Raw genomic sequence first — 21,767 nt, 5'->3', positions numbered from 1 at the left:
TATCTCCTTTTTGCAGACGTCCACCCAAGATTTGTTGGATTCCTCTCCCAGTTTTAGTGCCCCATTCCTGGCCAGAAGAAGTCAGCTGTCAGCCTCCAGCCTCTACGTTGTCCAGCCTACAGTGGCACCAATCGTCCCGTTAATCCTAGTCCCAGCTCTGAAGCATGACTGCAGGGTAGCTGTCATCCCAACTCTGAGCATTGCTGCCTTTCCAAAGAGGATGCTACGAACATGTGGCGGGATTGGGCGAGCACACACACCGCCACGCATGCCCAAGTGCTGCCGGGGGGTGTGTGAATTGCCTGTTTTGGGACTGCGAATCGACTTTGACCCTCTTGCTTTTGAATTCTTTACAACAGCCGGGTTTCTCTGTGGTTGGATTGAAGTTTGTTCCTACTTTGGATTTAGTATTGATCCCAGCCTTGACGTTGAAGGTATCTGTTTTGACCAGAACCACTGGAGGACTTACCTGCCTGCGCTGACTCCTTGCCGACCTTCCATCTGTTTGACAGTAGAGAACATGTAGACACCGGAGGGAGCGGGAGGAGTCTGTGCACACGCTCCAATATGATTGGCTTGAACTTCAGCTTGCAGGAGCTGCTCAAAAAGCTTGAACAGGTATATGTTTACTGATCTTGGGATGTATTTTTGGTCTCACAGTGGCGTCTAAGTCTTTTTAACACCATGAATACAAGCACAGCCACCATTGATTCGCCGTCTCTCGTGTTTGTAGTTGTGGACCTAATGTATTCAGCTTCATAAGGTCTCAACAGTCATTATTGCACTCATTAAAATGGTATAATCAGTTCTGGCCTGCTTTGCTAGGTATTAGAGAGCGCGACCATGCAGAGAGAGAGAGTATAGAATGAGACCCAGAGCTTTGAATTAGGTCTAATTTGTCAAAGCAAACCTTTACAGTAATTGTGTTAATAAAGGCTAAAGACAAACATGGCTTCGCCCAGTAAGGGTCCTTGTTGTTTGTCAATGTGAAATACTTATTTTGGGCAAAAGTATCATCAAAAGGACATTTTGTTTTGTTGGGTGTATTTTACCTCAGCCACAGCTTAACTGTGTGTTTAATGCTTTTATTCTTCATAAAGCTCTAAGTAGTAGTTTTAACCTCGGTTAAAATTAGAGAGTGTGTCACTTCTCAGCTGCGCTCCAAGCAGCAGCCCACTTCCAACAAATCTTTATCACTCATTAAAGTGTGCATGAGATTCAGAACCCATTAACCTTTCAATTTCCCTCCCTGAGTTAGTGGTTCAGTTGAGTCAGTAGCTGTCCGTTTGTGATGTGTATGTATGAGTGCTTTTTATATTTTATGTTTATATATCATGTCGTCATTGTCTTCAGTATCTTCACGATTAGCCTAAAGCTGTTTGAGTTCATTTCTATCAACAAGCCCATGAATACATCATAGAATAGTGGCAAACAGAGACTTTTTGTAGCTGACACGGTGACCTGTGGCACACAGATGTTTTCTGTTTTGGTCGTGTGTGTGTGTGTGTGTGTGTGTGTGTGTGTTAAAGAGCAAGAGACAGAAAGTGATCCATTACCACACTTAAGCCCCCCAGGACACACACTGACATACATAAACCACTGGCTCAAAGTAGTCTTTCAGTGGGTGAAATGAAATTTAAAGGGAGCTTTGTAAATGAATATATATATGTGCCTCTGTATGCCCACACAGTCTGTGTGCCTTCTGTGACGGTGTGAGAGCGTGTGCTGGTGTGTGTGCAGTCAGGATTACGTCCAGTGGAAGTAGAAGTGCTAAAGACAACGGAAAGGGAAGCACTTTGGTAATGACTTGAAACACGGCCAGCTGGCTGAGTGACAGAATGACTCTATCTTTCACTCTTTTGTCTGTCCTTCCGTCTTTCTTTTCCTATACGTCTGTCTTTCTCTCTCTTTCTGTCGTTCTTACTGTCTCTTTCTCATTCTGCTTGTCTATCTCTCTCACTCTTCCTCTCTTCTATGACCTTTTAAGAAGCATTTGATTTGTGTCAAAAAGCCATCGGGTGATTATCCTTGCAAATCACAGTGGAGGGATTTGCTTCAGCCTTTGTGAAATGGCTATTGGCAGTCAGTAAATTGCAGCGCGGTGCCACGGATGACTGTGGTAATTGATAGTTGTTTTGAGAGAAGTCTGGTTCTACTGTAACTGGATTGTATTTTGTCCGTTCATTTGTTCAAGAACACAGTTTACGGAGAAGCGGAGCTGTGTGGTCACACGGTCCGCTTACTGTACCACATGTTGTCATGTGCAGCTAACCTGCATCCACTCTGTGTCCCCCATGTGATGTGCAACACCCTCAATCCCTTCAAGGAGGCTAAAGTAGAGGAGAAGTCCCAGCGTGATATCAGTGTAGTACAACACATGCAAAGTCAAATCTGGTCTGCACACGAGATGCAACAATAACAATACTGATACCGGACATCGGTCCGATGCTGACTCAAATTGCTGGATCCGGTATAGGTGACAATATGCCCATCTGTATCGGATACCATTATATTAATGAATAACAATTCAGTGCATTTATATCTTTTTATATTCGTTTGTTACGTGTTGTTTTACAAACTTGGAAAGCTATGTTAAACTGGAGCCGGATGTTGCCTTTCACATAAAAGAGTGGTCACTTCCACACAGTGAGGCTCACAGCCTATTCATTAAACACAGGTATCGGATTGATATACTCTGTATCGATACCCAAAGACCAGATATCGCTTTCGGTATTGGAGCTGAAAAAGTCTGATCAGTGCATCCCTAGTCTGCACTTGCCGACAGGCTCCCTAGCTGGCGTGAACACGACTCTCCAGCATCGCAGCTCCTGTCACTTTGCGCGTGTGTCAGACACCATCATTCTCATGGTGTCTCCACCTTCATTTAATAGCCTTGAATCCCTTGCTGGTAGGCATGTTTGTGTCTATATTTGTATGATAATAGGGGTTTCCATTACTGTATGGTCTCTCTAATATATGTAATCTACATGAGTAAGTATGCAAGTACATAAGTATATTGCTTTTTGTGTGATTTGACTGGTGATGAACAGTCACTTGTTCCGGGCACATTGGTTTTACAGAATTCAATTTGCAAACTTCACTTAATTTACTGATTTGTGAAAGCGGAGTATACTCTAATTGCCTCTTAATAACCTCTGTTGGTAATTGTCAATTATTTTAATATTGCAGAGACTACAAGGAAACAGTGCAGCAACATTCCTTTCATTTTCCCAGATAAGGCAGTTTGACAGGAATTGTAGAAAGAAATGCTTGATTGATTTCAGTAATTTCCAATCTGTAATGCAACAACGTGATGGATACACGAACAACAACTGCAGGCACTGAAGATGGGTCATTTCACACACAATGACCTCAATATTTTGCATCACCATACTATGTATGCTATATGTCTCATTACACTTCTCTTATCTGCACTCATTTCTTCCCATTTGCAAATCTGTCTCTGTGCTGCAGGCAGTGTTACACTCGTCCGTGTGGTATTGGAGTCATTTCTTTATCTGTAGTTCAAATGGGTTGAACTGAAGGGAGTCCCACCAGAGAGAGAGAGAGAGAGAGAGAGAGAGAGAGGGGAGAAAATGGAGCAGTTTTACACATCTAAAAATAAAACATTTGACAGGATCCTCTTCTTGCGTCATCCCCCCCTTGTGGTTCCACCCTCACACACAAACACTAACGCATACCCTTTGAGATGTGGTTGTGTAATAGTGCAGCCTTGTTAAGGACACTCGTATACATGGAAAAATTGTACTTTGTCACATTGTAATTTAGTGGCATCTTGTAGCCGCAGACACACACAATCGCAGTGTTTTGGAATAGCACTGCAATGCACTAGTATGGCATACTGTATCCCAGCATCAAATGATCAAAGCTTGATTTGGTGATGCTCTGGTTTAACCTTATGCAGCATTAGTATCGAGGCAGACATTGCCTAGGGACTTGCTTCTGGTTCGGGTAGGCCTTGGAAGTCAGTGAAAGGGTAGAAGCTAAAATCTTCTTAGTCAGAGTCAAAAAGTACCTTGAGGACATTTCATAAAAATATAAACTTCTCTGCCCCCTGGAAATGTGTGCGGTAAGCTGTGAACTCCCTCAAGATCAGTCCTTTACGACAAAATCCAACGTTATTTTCGGTTCTTAAACACTCAGCTGTTACAGCCTAGAAGACTCTGATGTCCACACTGTGGATGATTTTGTAATAAACCTGCTTGACTGACTGAGACTTCAGTTTACCTGAAGAAATGGGTCACTTGTGACAATTCTTTTTTGTCTGTGTATTTGCAGGACATCCAGGCTGAGATCGATGCCCACAATGACATCTACAAGAGTGTGGACGGAAACAAGTCGAAGATGGTCAAGGCTCTGGGCAGCTCGGAGGAAGCTGTGTTCCTCCAACATCGACTGGATGACATGAACCAACGCTGGAGCGACCTGAAGACCAAATCTGCCAACATCCGGTCAGTGAAACTTCATCCAGTGCTTACAAGTGTGTTTGCTCCAGTGTTTGTGGTCAAGCAGCATGTCTTGGATTCATGGAAAACCACATGTGACATACTGCATGTTGTGGAATATTTAAATAGGTTGTTGCGTTTCCGGTCAGCTGTATGGATACGGTAGCTCCTGTGTTCCACATGTCTGCCGTGAAGCACAGGGATGAGATACAGCTCCAAAAGGACATCATGGCTGCCACAGTGGCACATAAACTTCTGAGGACGGAGACAATGCCGCGTCAGCTGCAACCTTGGCATAAATAAATAAGATTGGCGATGCAGAGGGTGAAGAAAGTGAAGGTGAAAGTGAAGTTGACAGGGCCAGATGGAGATGAAGACAACAAGGAAGAGGGGAGGTTGGCGAGAAGCAGCAGAAGAGCACAACAAAGCTTCAGGGGCAAGGGGAACGGTTGGAGAGGTTGAAGAGGCTGAAGAGGGAAGGGAGGGGAAATAACAAAAGGTGCAGGAAAGGATTCTTCCCTGGAAAGTCCTTGGGTCAAGTTCAAGCAGTGCAGACGTAATGGGCTGGACATGTTCCACAGGAAGACAAGCGAGAGAAAAATAGACAGTGAGAGATCTGTCTGTGTGGGAGATGGGGCACCAGGTTTGTTGATTGTATATGGCCCATTATGCCTTAATTGCAGTACATGTGTAATTATGGCTAACTCAGCGAGCGGCAATAGGAGGTCTCTGTACACTGTGTTCAGAAACATTATGCCTAGAGGAAAACTAAAGTGCTTATCAACACATATTGCATGCATGCTACCACCCACACAATTAGCGTCTAACTTGTGTTCCCCTTCATGAATAAAGTCTACCACTCGAGTGGTCAGGGATCAGGTTTTTACAGGGCTTCTGTCGTAATAAAGTTGTTTTCGTTGATTTCTTCTTTTATGTTTTCGTAAGCTATGCACTTTTTAAAATCATCAGTTTCCTGGTTCTTGCTTTGAAGAGGGTCTCTGACCAAAAGCTTGCTATATATAAAGATTTTGCACCGATTTTAGTGCGAGGATGCTTTTTCTTAATTAAGCACACGAGAGTCTATAGCTCCAGCATCTCAGCAAGTCTGATACCGGGTGAGCTGTGCTCTATTCTTTATATAATCAGTGTCATTACTTCTGTATAAATAAATCAGCCTTCAATAGGTCTACATTTATGTTACATGTGTGTCTCTTAAATACACAGCTTTATGTCTGTACAAGACTGTATAGGCTTCAAAAGTGAGAGTTTAAAATGCACACAGTATAATAATAGCGTAAGCGGACGGTGTATGTTGGCAGAGCCCATCTGGAGGCGAGTGCTGAGCGCTGGTCTCGTCTGCTGGGCCTCCTGGAGGAGCTGTGGAGGTGGATCTGCACGAAGGATGACGAGCTGGCCAAGCAGATGCCCATCGGAGGAGATGTCCCTACTCTGCTGCAACAGCAAAACCACTGCACGGTACGTTCTGTCGCCACAGGCAATGCTCCTGACACTCTGGACTAGATTCATCATACCTTGTCCCCCTTTGTTTTCTTCAACTTTCCTAAAAGTTGAGTATTTGAGTTTTTCCCAGATGAGAAAGCATTTCTACTGCATAGGTTTTAGCATTTTTGTAACCATGTATTAAAGGCCCTTCTTTAATGTGCTATCAAGGCGTTTAACCTATTTTGCCTCATTGGACCTTTCCTAAAGGCTCTTTGGTGTGTGTACTGACTTGCCTCAACAGAGCAGTTTTTATTAGGCAGAATAAATAAATACACCTGTGTGGGTTTACAGGGCATTTAAGTCAAAGGCAACTGGATGAGAATTTAAATAAGCATCATGTCGATAGCTTTACTAGGACTTAATTCTATTTGACTGCTAATGACTCAGTAAAATAGAATTAAGCCATCATTCAATCTTACGATCTGTGCCGTCCTGCTTAATTGAGAATAACTCTGCTTCCAGACTGGACCAGGCGACACAATGCTAGATTAGTCTCGCTTTAAGAAATCTTGCGCTCTACCTATAACCTGTAATGATCCAGACCGAAGATGATAATCCAGGCAGTTGAACAGTATTTTATAGTGCTGGTGCAAGTGTTCATGTACATGCAGTCACTGTATTGAGTGTCTACACAAGTGCCAAACAGGACGGACTGAAACCACAAGAAGACACTGTTACCATAAAGCAGTAGCAGTAATCACCCCGACATTATTTACATTAGGCTGGTCAGCGTGGTGGCTGCAGTAAGTTTAGCTGAAGTACAGATTGCAGCAGTCAAGCAGAACCACAGCGGGATGTTTTTCCTCTCCGTGGTTGATAATCAGCAGTGTTATTATGGTCACTCAGCAGTCAACAAGCACAAAGCTTGTATCAGCGCAGAGATAAAGACCAATATCAAAATTACTACTACACAATCAGAGTTCCTTCTATTTCATTCCTAGAAATATTGTTATTTACCACTCTTATTTCACATCACATCATTTATTCTAACGAGATCAATATCTTTTTGTGCCGACCCATTCGCACCTTTGTCCATACTGCTATTTGTCATCCGTGTTCCCCACTGTATTATTTATTGTGATAGTGCTTTGGCGTGTAATTGCTTTCAGATAGATGACTAACCCTGCGGCTACTGTTTACTCCCAGTCTGCCGGCCGCTACTACTGTTGATGTCGCTCTTCACATCGTAATGCGTTTCTCCGCACTCCGTTCACCACGTCATTATTTTGTTCCCCAAAATGCCTCGAGAGTTAATACACGTGTTGTTTGTGCGTGGGCGCAGGATCACACCCACACTAAGACAGATCAACAGACTCTGGCCCTCTGGGACACACACACACACACACACACACACACACACACACACCCATCACATCTGTGTATATGATGCTTACTACACTTACACAACTTATCTGTGTGCATACCGTATGTATCCAGGTACATGTGTATCCACTTTAAGGATGCGCACGTTCTTTTTACAGTTTGACAAACAATTCTAAGCTCAAGCATTTCTACATGTTTATGTAATTACATTTTACATGACATGTTCTTATTTCATGTTGGTAGATACAATACTAGACGAGACCAATAAAGCAACCGTGCACACAGAGACACGATCAGTTTCCAAGAAAGCTGAAATAAGATACGTCCTTTATTACAAGGAGGGGAATCAAACACGCCTCAATACTGATACGTGGAAGGAGAAGAAGATGGAATAAAGGAAATAAGAAAGGTTTTGACATAAAAAAAGTCTAGAAACTGAAGAATATTAAACCTCATCCTAACCCCCAACAAAGACACGGGGAACTAAAGCTTCAACATTAGTAAAATTAACTTGGTGCATTTTTGCGGCCTCTAATTTCAATGACAGAAAAATTGAGAATGGCAGATAACTGATCTATTGTAGAGACAGAGTGGGGCTCTCTGCATCGGCAGACAATCAATTTTTTGGCTGCTGTAATGCCTGCTAAGTATATACTTTTAATGATTTAATGGAGAACCATCATTCAAAAGCAGAACTCATTATGTAAAAGAGTAGTGTTTCTCAAAATCATGGCTTCAATCTGATATTATTAAACTATTCCCGTCAGGACAATTCCAGACCGGGTCAATATAATGTATCCAGGGACGAAAAACTACAACGCTCTTGCCCTCGTTATATATATATATATATATATTCAGTCTGTGAAGGAAAGAGATGTATGAATTTAAAAGGAACGTGTTCATGTTTGGGCTTATGGGAAGAAAGAGAGATACTCTGCCAGTTAAGACCTAGAATGAGGGACTCAACATCTGAGTTTCAGTTCTGTCTGCGTTTTGAGCCATGAGACAACAAACAACTGCCCAGGTTAATCAAAATGTGTCCTCTGAGGTCTGAGATGATATAGCGGTGCGCTCTGTATCTTGTTCTCAGAAACTGACAGAAAACAGAGACGGGCCTCAACCAAGCCGATCAGACTCGGTCCATTAAATAAGGAACGGGATTGCGAGCACATAATACCCGCAGGAGAATACAATCTTCCCGCATCTCTACTTTCACCTTCCTTTTCTCGTTACCCTCTCTCAGCTCTTCTGTCTCGTTTTCTCCTCCGTGGTGTCTGTGCTGCCGTTGGTCTCCCTCGCGTTTGCATCTCCTTTCTTTACCGTCTTTCTCTCACTCTATCCTCTCTCCCATTTCCTTGTTCATCTCCAGGTCTTCAGCTTTGAGAACGATGGAATAGGAAATAATGGGACGGGAGAGTTGAAGGCTCACTTTTTTTTTTTTTGAACTATGTTGCATTGTATTTTCCCTTTGCTTCCTCCTTGTATTCTTAATAGATTGGCTTGGGGGTCTTGTCGACCCTGAGAGGGATGAGGGGGCTGAGCAGCACAAAGAGCTGGGGCTTTGAACACGTCATGCTCTATTACTTGCTTACATCGACACACACACACACACACACACGCGCACGCTTATTCTCCTGTGCTTACATATTCATGCGCGCACACTTAAGTCACTCAGTGATACACAGCTACTCTGTCAGTGTGATGGGGAAATGTGCATTGCTCTATGGAAATAGGTATCTATGTGGTACGGAGGGCTTAGAAGGGCTAAGTGGAAAAACCTGTCTGTTTCCCCTCTTTTTTTTTTCTGGAAGACTTGTGGAGATAAAAAGGGAAGGCTAAGCCACTTAGGCCAACAGAGAGCAACGGATATTGCTGTTATTAAAGAATCAGAGGGAAGAAAAATATGAGAGAGCAGTCGTCGGAACACCTAAAGAAAGTGATGGACAGGAAGAGGATGGAAAGAGGTTTATATGTGGAAGAAAGGACGTTATTAGGGGCAGAAACATGGGGCACTGTCTGTTTTCAGGACATTCAGTTTCTAACACAACTGTTGCATTAGATTCTGCCTGAAAGCTTTTCCGTTCATTTGGCAACACCCAGGAGGAATTAAAAAAAGAGTGTGTGAGACAGAGAGGGAGAGGGAGGGAATGGCATTGCCCTGTATTACTTGAGTGACTTTGTGCTCCTTCCTCTCTGTATTGATTTGTGACTGTGTTTCCCCCCGCTAAAATGGCCATAATAGCATTTATTAATTGCACATTCAATTATCCAATAAAAGGCCTCCGTCAGCATCCAGCTGATTAAACTCATCAATCTGCTCTATTAAATCAACAGCTTCAAGAAGCGGGAACAAGGTGCCGAGTGCTTGTGGGCATTTTGAACAACTCTTATCTTTCAGCAACAGTTGGCTTCTTGTCTACATTGTTCGGACTGTTGAGGCTTTTCAAACACTCTTCCAAATGTTTCAGAGGGAATAAGTATGCAAACAAACTGGCAAAAAGTGGGATTCTATATTTATATTTCAATTTATTTAACTTAGTTTCTTTGAAGTCTCTTAATACGCTTAATATGCTTAAGCAGGGCACAATTACCCCGTCTAAAGCCAGGAGGGTATAATACTCCGCTAGAGAACCCATCTTAATCAGTGTGCCTGCATGATTGATTAGCACCATTTGCACCTGAACGGGCAGGTAGCAAAGGAGAATGGAATGAATTAAAGTGCTGGGCTGGACTTTACCTTATCTCTCAGGAAAGGAAGGACATTTTGAAATACTCAATTGCCTCGTTGTGAGTAAGTTTTGATTGTTTTTGCCTTCGCATCCTTTGCACAGACTTGTGTAAAAGAATATAAACGACAACGAAATGAATGAATAACTGTGACTACATAGTAGTGGTAGTGATCAGTGACAATACAAATTACAAAAATATGATTTTATGTTAAGAATTTGCATTGGGAATTGAAAATATTCCTTTTTGCCAGAAGCAACAGAAAGCAGCAGCATTGTAAAATAAACATATCCAATACATATTTGAGAGAAAATAATAAAATAACCATGTTGTATTAGAAACTGTCACTGAAGAAACTTGAGTTTGCATTATTATTTAACTATGCTTTACTTCTTTATTAGTCTGACACATGGGTCCGTGGGTATTTTACTTATTTTAATACGGCTCAGGCTGGAAGCGGTAGATTAGTCAAGCATGTCGGTGAGTATGATTGCAAACAACAACAACAACTACACATCGGTAGCTTCTGGCTATTCCAAGATAACGGTGGGTGTTGAGGGGAAAGGTGCAGGCTGTGGCTTCTTTTGGAGCTGTGTAACTGTATGCAGATGCAAAATCTAATTTGGCTCAGACAACAAGTTCAATCATTTGCCTCTTCTAAAAATACCAAAACAATATTTTTTTTAAGTCCCCAGTTCCTTGACAGTTTGTAATTTCTTTGAATGTGTGTGAACGCTCCTGGAGTCACGTGCTGCTCTGATGTTTACAACTGGTACATTGTGGTTTCCGCAGGCTTGTTTTCCTCCTGAAGATTAGGGGTGTGGTAATATGGCAGTGAGGCTGAGATTGCAGGGTTTTGAGAGCGGGGATAGAGGGATGTTTGGCAGCGCTCGGAAAGCAGCGGTGTTGTGAATGGTATCTTATCTCCGCCACAGCGCCGGGCACACGGTGATAAGAGTTTGCTGTGTTACTATGGCCACACGCAATCACAGACCTGGACACGAGCACCGTCACACAGACACAACGATTCAGATACACACACACATGCACACAACCAAGGTCGCAGTCACTCATCAAGCATTGTGGGATTGACAGGAGCTTGATCTGGTCTTCACAAATCACAGTGGCCCAAACCATTTTTTGATTTGCTAAAAACTACAGAAGCATAGTGAAGACCTGGTCCTTTTTATCTTTGACATAGACAGCCATGTCTTATCACTCATAACTCTGGGATTTGCTATAAAAAAAAAAGAAGCTTTTTCTTAGCCTTAAATCTGTACATCTGTTTGATATTTACCTTTCACTTCACTTTCCTCTGAAAAGTGTGTCCTTGTGTGTCACTCTGATAACGTGAGTGCAAGTGGGAGGCATCTCTCAAAAGACTCATGTGAGCGTTGGGGAAAGGTCTTTGGAGTTGTCGTGTGTCTGATCTCGGATACCCAGAGGCTGGATGACAGACAGAGGCTGTTTCTAACAGAGGGAATTACTTGGCACTACTTGTGTTGCCACCGTTCCGACCTTCTTTGTCTTTGTCTGTGTCTCTTTGGAGCCAGTTAACAGTAAACGATGATATACTGTCTTCAATTTCAACATCTACTGTAATGGTACAAATAACACAGTATTTATCAAACTAGGGCTGTGTGATATGGTTGTTAATGATTGGCACAACATTAAAGGAGCTGTGTTTAACATCTGAACGTTAACGTAGCAGCAAACATGTAGAGATCAAAGCAATGTAAAGATGTTTTTTTGACACAAAATGATTAATTTAATTTAAAAAAAGAAATCAGTACATCAATTAAATTTGACTAGCTTTAGATAGTATTGAATGATCACCCAGGCCTAAAGCAACTGTTCTGAGATTTGCACTTTTTAAAATCTGTGACACAAAACAGAGCCAAAGTTGGATTATATTTTGGCAGCAGCAGCTGTTTGAGCTCCTTTTTTTTATCTGGTTGTAATCAGGCGTCCAACCGGGATGTTGTTGTTGGTGCTCACACGAGCACCAACGCTATCTGTGATTTGCAGGAAAAAATGATTGTGACGTAAGAAAACTGATTTTACTTGCTAAACTCATTATGCAAAGAATATTTGTGAATAAACAACATCTTCACACTCAATTTTATCCCTTTCAAATCCCAATTTAAGCCACCAACATATCTGTGACTGCAAAACAAAAAAACGGATTAAAAATAAGCAAGAGGTTGGTTTCTGCTGGCAGTTGTCCTCGCAGCTTAGCTCCCCACCCTCTTTTATCTTATCTCGACTCCACATACACACCTCTTTTCCTCTTCCTCAATCACCTCTCATTTACTTTCCATCTCTCAAGGTCCCCTCTCTTCCTCCATGTGAGCAGGTAGGAAATCATTGGAACGGAGCAAACCATTTATTAGCAGGTGTGATTTAATTTATCTTCAGCGGGACGCTCCATTTCAGCGCGAGGGTACTTTTGTCCGCAGGACGCTGTGTGAAATTGTCATTGCGGTGGTCTAAACTTAACTTAACAGCCACTTACTCCCTGGAATTAGCTTTGTTATTTTGAGACTAGAACAAAAAGTACATCTCAAAGCCTGTGAGCAGACTGTTCCTTCCCACCCTCTCACCCTGACATTTTTTCCCATATCTTCGTATCTCTCCAGATGGGACTGTATATACGATCCCTATGAACCCAGCATGTTTGACATCTGCCACTCAGTCAGTGTTGTGTGCACGACTACAAAACAGAATTTTCGGCGTCTCATTCTAGCGGCACTCGTCTGTTTGATAAGTCTGATAAGTGTGAGACTTTATCAAAGCGAGTCGTCGCATCTAATCAACTTCCCTCACAGCATCTTAAACTACATCGCTTCCTCACAAAGCAATCTCACACTCCAATAGGCAATCAGGGGTCACACTTATATTGAAAACAAGAATAATTATACCGTTACATGCCGTGCTTACGCCTTCTATTTCGTTTTTTGTTTTTATTCTGCTGTGGCGAGGATGACTAGTTGACATGAGGTTAAGAAAAGTGTAATTTCTTATTTTCTTTTACTTTTCATATCTTTTTTTTTTTCTGCACTGTGGGACTTGGAGTGTGTGTCGGTGGCTACATGTGTGCTAATGTGTCTATCGCAGTGTGAGCCTTCTGTGTAAGAAGATGAGTAGGATATGTGGTATCACTAGCCGGCTTTATAGTGATAATTCCTGCAGGGTTATAGCTCCAAGCAGCTCACTTTACTCTGCAGATCACTCAGCTAATTTCACACCGACCCCAAAAGAAATGCCCTGTTTTGAACCCTGCACTCTCGTCTTCAATCGCCGCTCTGTTTACAGAAGTCTCACTGCCGCTGCCGCTCCTAACATAGCTGCTCTCTGGCTCCTTATCTCTCGCTTTCCCGCTTAAAATGGGAAGACTCTGCAATCACCTAATTAGCCGCTGAGAGTGTTGTTTATCTCATCCATAAGTTGAAAATAAACATCTGCTTGTCTTCTTTTTGCCATATTAGTGAGTGTGAGGAGATCATAAGTGTCTCTTTCGGAAGGAAGGGAAAGTTGGAGCTGATTAGCAGCAGCAGCAGCAATCTGGATCCAACACCATGTTCAGCAGGTTCATTTGGAGTTCACTGGGGCCGGCAGGATAAAGAGTCAAACATGCACATACCTGCAGAGGGAATAAATGAATTCCCCGTTTCTCAAATGGACTTTCTTTCTCATTGAGATGGCTTGTTCTGTCTTCTATCACTGCATAGAGTTGACTGGATATCACACACTGTCTTTTCTATTATAATCATTACAAAGTAAAAAAGCCATTTGTTTTTCCGAACACTAACTTTTTTTTTCATATAAATGGAAGCCACTTCAACCCATTGCTTTGCATTTCTCCTGCAGGTACTACGGTCCGAATTGAAGGAACGCGAGTACTTGGTGATGAGTACTTTGGATCAAGCCCGGATGTTTCTCGCTGACCAGCCCATCGAGGGTCCCGGAGAGCCACGCAAGAACCTGCAGCCAAAGACAGGCACGTTTACACTCTCCATAAAAAAACCCTCGACATACTCCCTTATATAATAGACACTCAGTGGTATACTCTAGAGCGCATTCTGTGTCGTGAGTAGTGTTGCACAACTGTAATTAATGCATCTATAAAATGCAACGTATTGCATTGTTGGATCGCTACCAGAAGGTGAACATGCTATGGACACGACTGAAAATGGCGGAGGGTAAAAATAGTGCTCTATACGTTACGATTACACGTAGACTTCTTTTTAATCAGCTTGGAGTACCAGATCAACATGGTGTCTCATTCAGTACACCCTGGACCAGATAGCACTCAGACATGCACAGCAGGCCTGTCTGGTTGTCTTTAAATCAAAGACAAGGACTTACCAGTTTTGAGGTTAAGTGCTCCGGAAACACCATTCACTGAAGTCTGAGCTGGTGGTAATGCCAATATCTAACAGAGCGACCGAGAATAAAATATGCACAGACTCATTCAGCATTCCCTCTCTGTCTCTGTCGGATGCCCCATTGAAGCCTTGGTTAAGTCAGCACATTTCCCTTCAAACTAAAACTCCACTGTGTAAATAATTAAACCTTCCCAAGGGGCTGTGTAGGGGTGTGGCAAGACTTTGAGAGTGCATTCCGATAGGCTTGTTGTCTGTGATCTTTGATATGGATATCAAAGCGTCGCCTCATTGTATAAATAGATCCTGCTGATCCAGGATGAGACGCTGTGCTTGTTGTTTAACCAGCGGAGATGGGATTTCGTATGGTGACACTGCAGCAAAGTCTTAACAACTCCCGTTGTCTTACATGCTCTCTTTTAGTAATTTAGTTTAGTCTCTGCCACTAAATTGACTTTTATTGTTTTGTTTGTACCCCACGTTCTTCATGACAAAAGACAGACAGCATCACATTGTGTGTATCTGTATGAGGTTCCACCTGCAGTACTTCTCACAGATGTCTGCTGTGTGTGTGTGTGTGTGTGTGCACAGTCTGCATGTGAGGAGGGGAGAGAGGCAAAAAGAGAGGTGCAACAGGTGAAGATGGTAATCCTGTCGCCACCCTGGAGAGGAGACCTTAGACCTCATAAAAGCTGCTCATCTTTCTTTCCAGATAAAATGGGTATTTGGGGAGCAGTTTCCTCTTCTGCCCGCTCTTTTCTTTCCTCTCTGTCTGCATCCTCTGATATGTCACAAATAATCGATCACCCTTTGTATCTCTCTTGGTCACTTTCCTCATGCCTCGGCTGCCTTCACTTCCACCCTCACTGTAATTGAGATCCTTGTTTTCTTTTATTACCTCCTGTCCTTCTCTTCTCCCTTCGTCTCTTGAGTTTTCCTTATTGCCCAAGCAGAAATCAAACAAAAGCAAAGTAATGTACAGGAAGATGGAAAACTCCCAAGAAAGGCTTATTCAGTACCTTAGGATGCAATTTAAGAAAAACTTACAGAGCTCTATATTTTATAACCTGTATATCTTATAATGACTGACTGGAGAATGGCTCTCTTGCTTTAGTCGTAACTTGTATATAAAAGTACAAAAATGGAAACTTCAGGTTTCTGGTGGAGGACATTATATATATTCAAGATTGTAGAAAAATATTCCTGCTGATACCATGTAGTGGTATGGAAACTAAGTATACATTAAAGTGTAATGAAAGCTGTCTTTGTCAGGAAGATAACTTACTTCTCCCGTAACCTGTCTTTTCTCTTCTCTTCCTCCAGACCTCACCCCAGAGGAGAAGGCCCGAGGGTTGGCCCGGGCCATCCGCAAGCAGACAGGCGAGGTGATGGAGCGATGGGAGCGACTGAAAGGACACATGGGTGGCTGGCAGAGTCAGGTGGAGCGAGCCTTGGAGCGACTCCAGGAGCTGCAGAGCTCCATGGACCAGCTCGACCTGCGGCTGACTCAGGCAGAGGAGGCCAAAGCTACCTGGCAGCCTGTGGGGGATCTGCTGATCGACTCTCTGCAGGACCACATCGACAAGACCATGGTGAGTCAGACCGACGGCACTGCTGTTGTATACTACTGCCAAAGCACCATAATCGTCAATGCGTCATGTCAGGATTTAGATGAGTCGGTCTTGTTTTTTTGCAAATGCCACTCATGTGTGGGGGGGTGTTTTCCCAAGGACACCTGGCCAAAAAAACAAGCAGCACATTTAGTTTACAGGCAGAAAAATTGCTTCCTAAGAAACAGTGGCAGTAAAATAGTCAAAAATAACATTATAATCTGTTACACCACTTCACGTCTTAATGATTGCCTCCCAGTGGTATGGACAGTCTTGGCCATTTATATCTCCCAATAACCACGCCATGTAAGCATCCACTGTGAATAAATCTATTCATCTATTAACAGTGGAAACACTTGTCCACGGTATCTGACACACACAAAGTACCTATAGGCATTAAGTGTATATTGACAGCCACAACAACAAAACACAATTTAAAACTTGATTTATCTCCAATTAGACGTCATGAGTTCAACACTGTAAGCAAGAAAAAGTCAAACGGCAATTAAGATGAAACAGAAGATAACCGATGTTCTGTTCATCAAGAACACAAACATCACGATTAAAGTAATTAGACAGCCTTCGTTTATAATAGTGATACAGTTACAGCAACATTTTTTTTCACCCTGTAACAACATAAAACTTTCTTTTCAGACCTTCAGAGAGGAGATCGCCCCGTTACGTCAGGATGTGAGAATCGTCAACGAGCTTTCCGCAGAGCTGACACCGTTGGACATCCAGCTGTCCTCCACTGCTTCCAGACAACTGGACCAGCTCGACATGAGATGGAAACTACTGCAGGTAGTTGAAATCCTCCCGAATCACATGCAGATATTGGAGCAGACACGGTTTTCCACACACATCTCGTTCTTGCCTTCTCTTGGGTTATCCACCACCTTTTCATCCTACAGCATTTTGTCCACGCTTGCCTAAATGAATGCTGGTTTCAATATATCTTGATCCTCTTTCTTCCTGTTCTTTCTCCTACTGCCTGTGAGTTTTTATCTTCTCTGTCTTTGACTCTCTCTCTCTCTCTCTCTCTCTCTCAGTTTCTCTCGCTGTGTTCGTGCTGATTTCACTCTTTGTCATCCAGACACACAGGAGACTGAGAGTTGTCCCTCTACCTGTGTACCTGTTTTATTAATACGCAGCCCGGTGCTCACTGCACCACTTTGTCTCTGCACATCAATGGACACTATTCTCACAGAACACCAGTGACATTCTTGGCTCCCTACGCACCTGAGTGTCTTTGTCTGATCCGCTGGGGGACTCTCTGAGTTTTTTTCTCAGAGTGGAGCACGTCTCAGCCCCAGAGGGAAAGTCCTGGAGTCTGTTTACAAGTCGTCACAAGGAAAGAGAAGAGAAGAGACGTTGGTTTTGAGTTGGGGAGTGAAATCCTCTACGTGAAGTCTACAATTCAAATCTCAGTTCTTTCAAACACGTTCTCCTTATCAAGCAAGGACAATTGTCCCTCTTCTTCATTTGTTTACGCTGTGTCCTCATCAGGCCTAGTTTGAACATCAGCTCTGTTTTTCTTTCAGTGACAAGTTATCTCATCGTTTCTATATCTACCGTACAGGAGCAGAGAAAGGTTGATGTCCGTGGTGCTCACTGCCCAGGACACCAGGCAGCCACAGATAGACCGTGATTTCAAAGACACTGTGATGGAAACTTTTACAGACTTCTTTTGAAGTTTTTCTCATATGCAGTCATGCAGCATTGTTGCCGAAGATAAATGAGTTGGGGCGGAAAAAAACAGAAAAGGGGAGTTTATATGTTGAGAGAGAAAAAAATGAAACCTTGGACGGAGACCTTAAGTCATCCCTTTTTAAAGCGCTGCACTGCCGCAGAGACAAACTGGGAAGCTGGACTAATTTGTACTCTTGTGATATTTCCCCTGTACTGTACAGACAGCCACTAATAGTCTTTCTGCCCGGACAATGAACATAACTCAAATACTGAGTCAGAGGAGCCCAACGTTTCAGCGGTCTGCACACTTCTCTCTGGTGTCCGTTCACTTTATTTCTTTCATTGTGCAGGAAGGCGAGAGCTTTACTAACGAGCCAGTTCTGGCTGTGCAGTTTGATGATTTGGTTTTCATATGCAGACAGCTCCCATCTTCCTCTCTGTGGGACAGTTGCCACAATAGCCAGAAAGAAACTGAGCTATTGGCCTTTTCTGTGCCTATTTCCAAGATCCCCGTGTGGACAGCTGTTATCTGGCTGCCATACCACCTGAGGTGTGTGTGTGTGTGTGTGTGTGTGTGTGTGTGTGTGTGTGTGTGTGTGAGAGAGTCTCAATATTACAGACTGCCAATACTGTCCTGCTAGTCCGCCTCATGGAGCAAAGCAACACCGCTGCCACGTAGGGCACAGGTGCACTGCCTGAGAGGTCAATACACAGTTTCCACAAGGGTACCGGAGTGAGTGAGTGGATGCAAGCCAAGTTCAACCAGCATTATTTATAAGCAAGCTTTTTGTTTTTGAAATAAAGTTTTGTAATAATACAAGTTATATGGAGTATTTAAGGATGCATAAATCGATCGTATTTTTGCACAGGACGCTTTGAAATTCTTGTCCCGGTTGTGATCATGTTCAGGATATTATGATGTTTTACATGCAACATGAGACCTCGCATGATTCTGATATTATTCAAGTTTTTGATCTGTGTGTCATACCAACATGTTTTTGAGTACAGTATATCACAATGAGTATTTGTGAGGATATCATTCATATCACCCACTCCTAACTTCTGCACATGCCAGTTATCTGCTTATGGAGACGTATCCTGTTGAAAGCGGGATATGAATATGTTATATTTGCAAACGCATTACTCGATCATCACAGGGTATCTGTTGTGGCCTGAGCCATTATGTTTTTGGGTCTTCATCAGTTCTGTCCTGTTGTCGTCGTGATGCGATATCTCAGTAACGCCTGGAGGGAATTTCTCCAACTTCATAATGCTCTGCAAAAACACTTTTCGGGCCATTTTTAAGCACCATGAACAGAAGGGAAGTTTGTGACCATATTTGGTCAGATACTGAATTGGTGAACTTACACACTAATAGACATAGAGCAGAACAACATGACATACAACCGCGAGGCTGTAATTCTAGTTATCAATGCAGCGATCAACACCGGCCACGCAATGGCTCACAACTATGAACTTAAGAATTTTCGTGTTTTTTCGCTCCTGACTTTAACGCTTAACTGTTCATTGTTACTCTTTTAAAACACTTCTGAATGAACTGCAGTAATGGGACTTCCGTTGTAAATATGGATGTAGGATTGCTGCTGCTGTTGACTTGCTGCTTTCGCTGCACGGCCGGTGTAGACGAGGTGTAACCAGAATACCAGTGTGCATGTAATCACACTCTGTGTTAGCTCCCTGGGGGGTTTCCAACTGTGCTATTGATTTATATACAGTGCTATACACATCGCTAAACTGCTATACACAGGTAAATAACAGCATATATTAATTGTATACTCAAGATACTAGTATGTGTTTATACGTCTAAAAGAATAAGAAAGAGTTGCTCGAGCAACTCCACCTTCAGCTTAATTGCACAGAAATTGAACTCATCGTGACCATGATGCCAACTCCATCCGCTGTGAACCTCTATTTCTCTGAGTACAACTTTCAGGCCCGCAGCTGACTGTCTTCTCTCCCGTCTGTCTGTGTGTCTGTCTGGTCATTGTGCAGGTGGCGGTGGAGGACAGACTGAAGCTGCTTAAAGAAGCCCACAGAGACTTCGGCCCGTCCTCTCAACATTTCCTCTCCAGTAAGTACAGAACCAATGGGGGGGGGGGACTTGGTTTGTTTCCACTCAGTTACACTGTTTCACATCTCCCTAAATTTTCCCATGTCCCATCTTCTAATCTTCGGCCATATGCTTCACAGTCATGCGAGTCATATGTGGGTGCACATGCATACTCGCTCACACACACACAGTTTGCAGACGAGACACTTCACTCTTGAATAATGCAAGGCTTAATTACAGCTCTCCACTGTCTCCCTTTCTTTTTCCCCCCTCTTTAGAGTGGTCATTAGTAGAGGGAGAGTAACAGAGAGAGCTAGAGACAGAGCTATAGAGGGAAAAGATAAATGCACGAGTGTGAACATTAAACAAAGCAGCCAGACTCTCTCTCCCTGCGCGTCTCATTCTAATGTCATTTTCTATAATCATGCGGCCATTAGTGTTCTTTCTGCTCCACCTGATTTGCTCTGCTGGCTGTCAGACACAGAGATAAAATGGACGGCGTGTGATTCAGAGGCAGGTGGTAAGCTCGGCCCGCCGTGCCATGTCTCCAAAAGACATGAATTTACCAAGTGAGCCCTGCTGAGAGCTCAGCAACTGCACCAGACAAAACCGCACTCCGTCTCTTCTTTCATCTTCCCGGCACTACGACACTATCTACTCAATCACACACTCGCTCTCATTACACTAGTAGCTTAATATTCCCTTGGGGATCAATAAAGTACTGCGTCATTATCTTGCCTTTCCATCTCGTATATCTCCCAATCTCGCTTAATCTCTTTCTCTTACTGTGTTTTCATCTCCCTATCTCAGCGTATAACTGTGTCAAGGAGGAGGGAAAGTGGGAGGGCAGTAAATCAAGCAACATTTCTGCTCCGTATTTCTCTTAAGAGCCTCAAGTCTTATATCTGGCTCATTTCCACAATGTGTCAGCCTGTCATGTCGAACATGTCCTTTGTCTGTCACTATTTATTGTCTCCTTTTCTTTCCATGAAGTTTAACATAAACCTGGACACGTGGCGCCTTTTTCTCAACAGTATTTTTCTCTGTTGTTTAATTTATTGATAATTTCAAGCCCTATTTTCCCCTTATTATTATTATTATTATTATTATTATGGAAGTGTTAGATATGAGATTTATATTCAAGTCACGCCCCAAACATTAAATGGATTACTGTACTTCATCTCTTCTTTTTCTTTGTCTTTCTCTCTCTGTCTGCAGCTTCTGTTGAGCTCCCCTGGCAACGTGCGGTGTCTCAGAATAAGGTTCCATATTACATCAAGTAAGTGTCGAAAAATGGCTTCGATAGCCATCTTTGTGTGTCGTAATTGTAAGCAGGTGTGTGTGTGTGTGTGTGTGTGTGTGTGTGTGTGTGTGTGTGTGTGTGTGTGTGTGTGTGTGTGTGTGTGTGTGTGTGTGTGTGTGTGTGTGTGTGTGTGTGTGTGTGTGTGTGTGTGTGTGACAATGATTATTCTACAGTGATTGGCATTCAAGGCAGAGCAGTCAGGGTATTGTCTGTAAAAATGCTGTATTTATACCTTTCATCTTTATTATTGGTTTGAAATGTGTTTGTGTGTCACCCTTTATACCAATGCATTTTCTATTTGTCATCACCGGGTGTATGTCTTTGAGCTTTGAGCGCTTGAATTGAAGATTGATTTTCTTGTCTCAGATTGTTTTAGAATTTTTAGAGGTCAAACTAAAAAGTATTTTTTAAATAAAAGCAAAGGTTCCAGAAAAGAACATAACTGTGCGTAGCAGAGTTTAGTTTTTTTGTATTCCTAAGCCCGGTGATCTTCTTTTGACCCCTTAGGTTAATTTTGTGAGCGCTGTTAGGGTCTTGATCCTCAGGTTGTGAACCGCTGTCCGATAATTGAGATTCCAGCAACTATCGACCTGGAGAGTTTGTAAAAATGCAGGTTAATTCAATCAGAACAAGCCAAAATATACTGAATTTTCAGACTGTCATATGATCTTTGACTTTAACTGGCATTGC

The 21,767-nt window shown here is 42.8% G+C and overlaps 1 protein-coding gene across 4 annotated transcripts in view; it reads left to right on the top strand.

Annotated features, from left to right (window-relative positions):
- utrn (utrophin) overlaps positions 1-21,767 on the top strand; it is a 159,402-nt gene that overhangs the window by 91,832 nt on the left and 45,803 nt on the right. For all 4 annotated transcript variants that reach the window (XM_076083598.1, XM_076083599.1, XM_076083600.1 and 1 more), the window contains 7 exons: positions 4,300-4,472; positions 5,786-5,942; positions 13,890-14,019; positions 15,728-15,996; positions 16,669-16,815; positions 19,717-19,795; positions 20,993-21,053. In XM_076083598.1, the coding sequence (XP_075939713.1) occupies positions 4,300-4,472; positions 5,786-5,942; positions 13,890-14,019; positions 15,728-15,996; positions 16,669-16,815; positions 19,717-19,795; positions 20,993-21,053 (1,016 nt within the window). The remainder of the gene's footprint in view (positions 1-4,299; positions 4,473-5,785; positions 5,943-13,889; positions 14,020-15,727; positions 15,997-16,668; positions 16,816-19,716; positions 19,796-20,992; positions 21,054-21,767) is intronic.

This window comes from Anarhichas minor, unplaced genomic scaffold (assembly GCF_050575085.1).
Source record: "Anarhichas minor isolate MPS153535 unplaced genomic scaffold, ASM5057508v1 ptg000136l, whole genome shotgun sequence".
Taxonomy (NCBI): Eukaryota; Metazoa; Chordata; class Actinopteri; order Perciformes; family Anarhichadidae; genus Anarhichas; species Anarhichas minor.
This window is presented reverse-complemented; position numbering and strand designations above follow the sequence as displayed.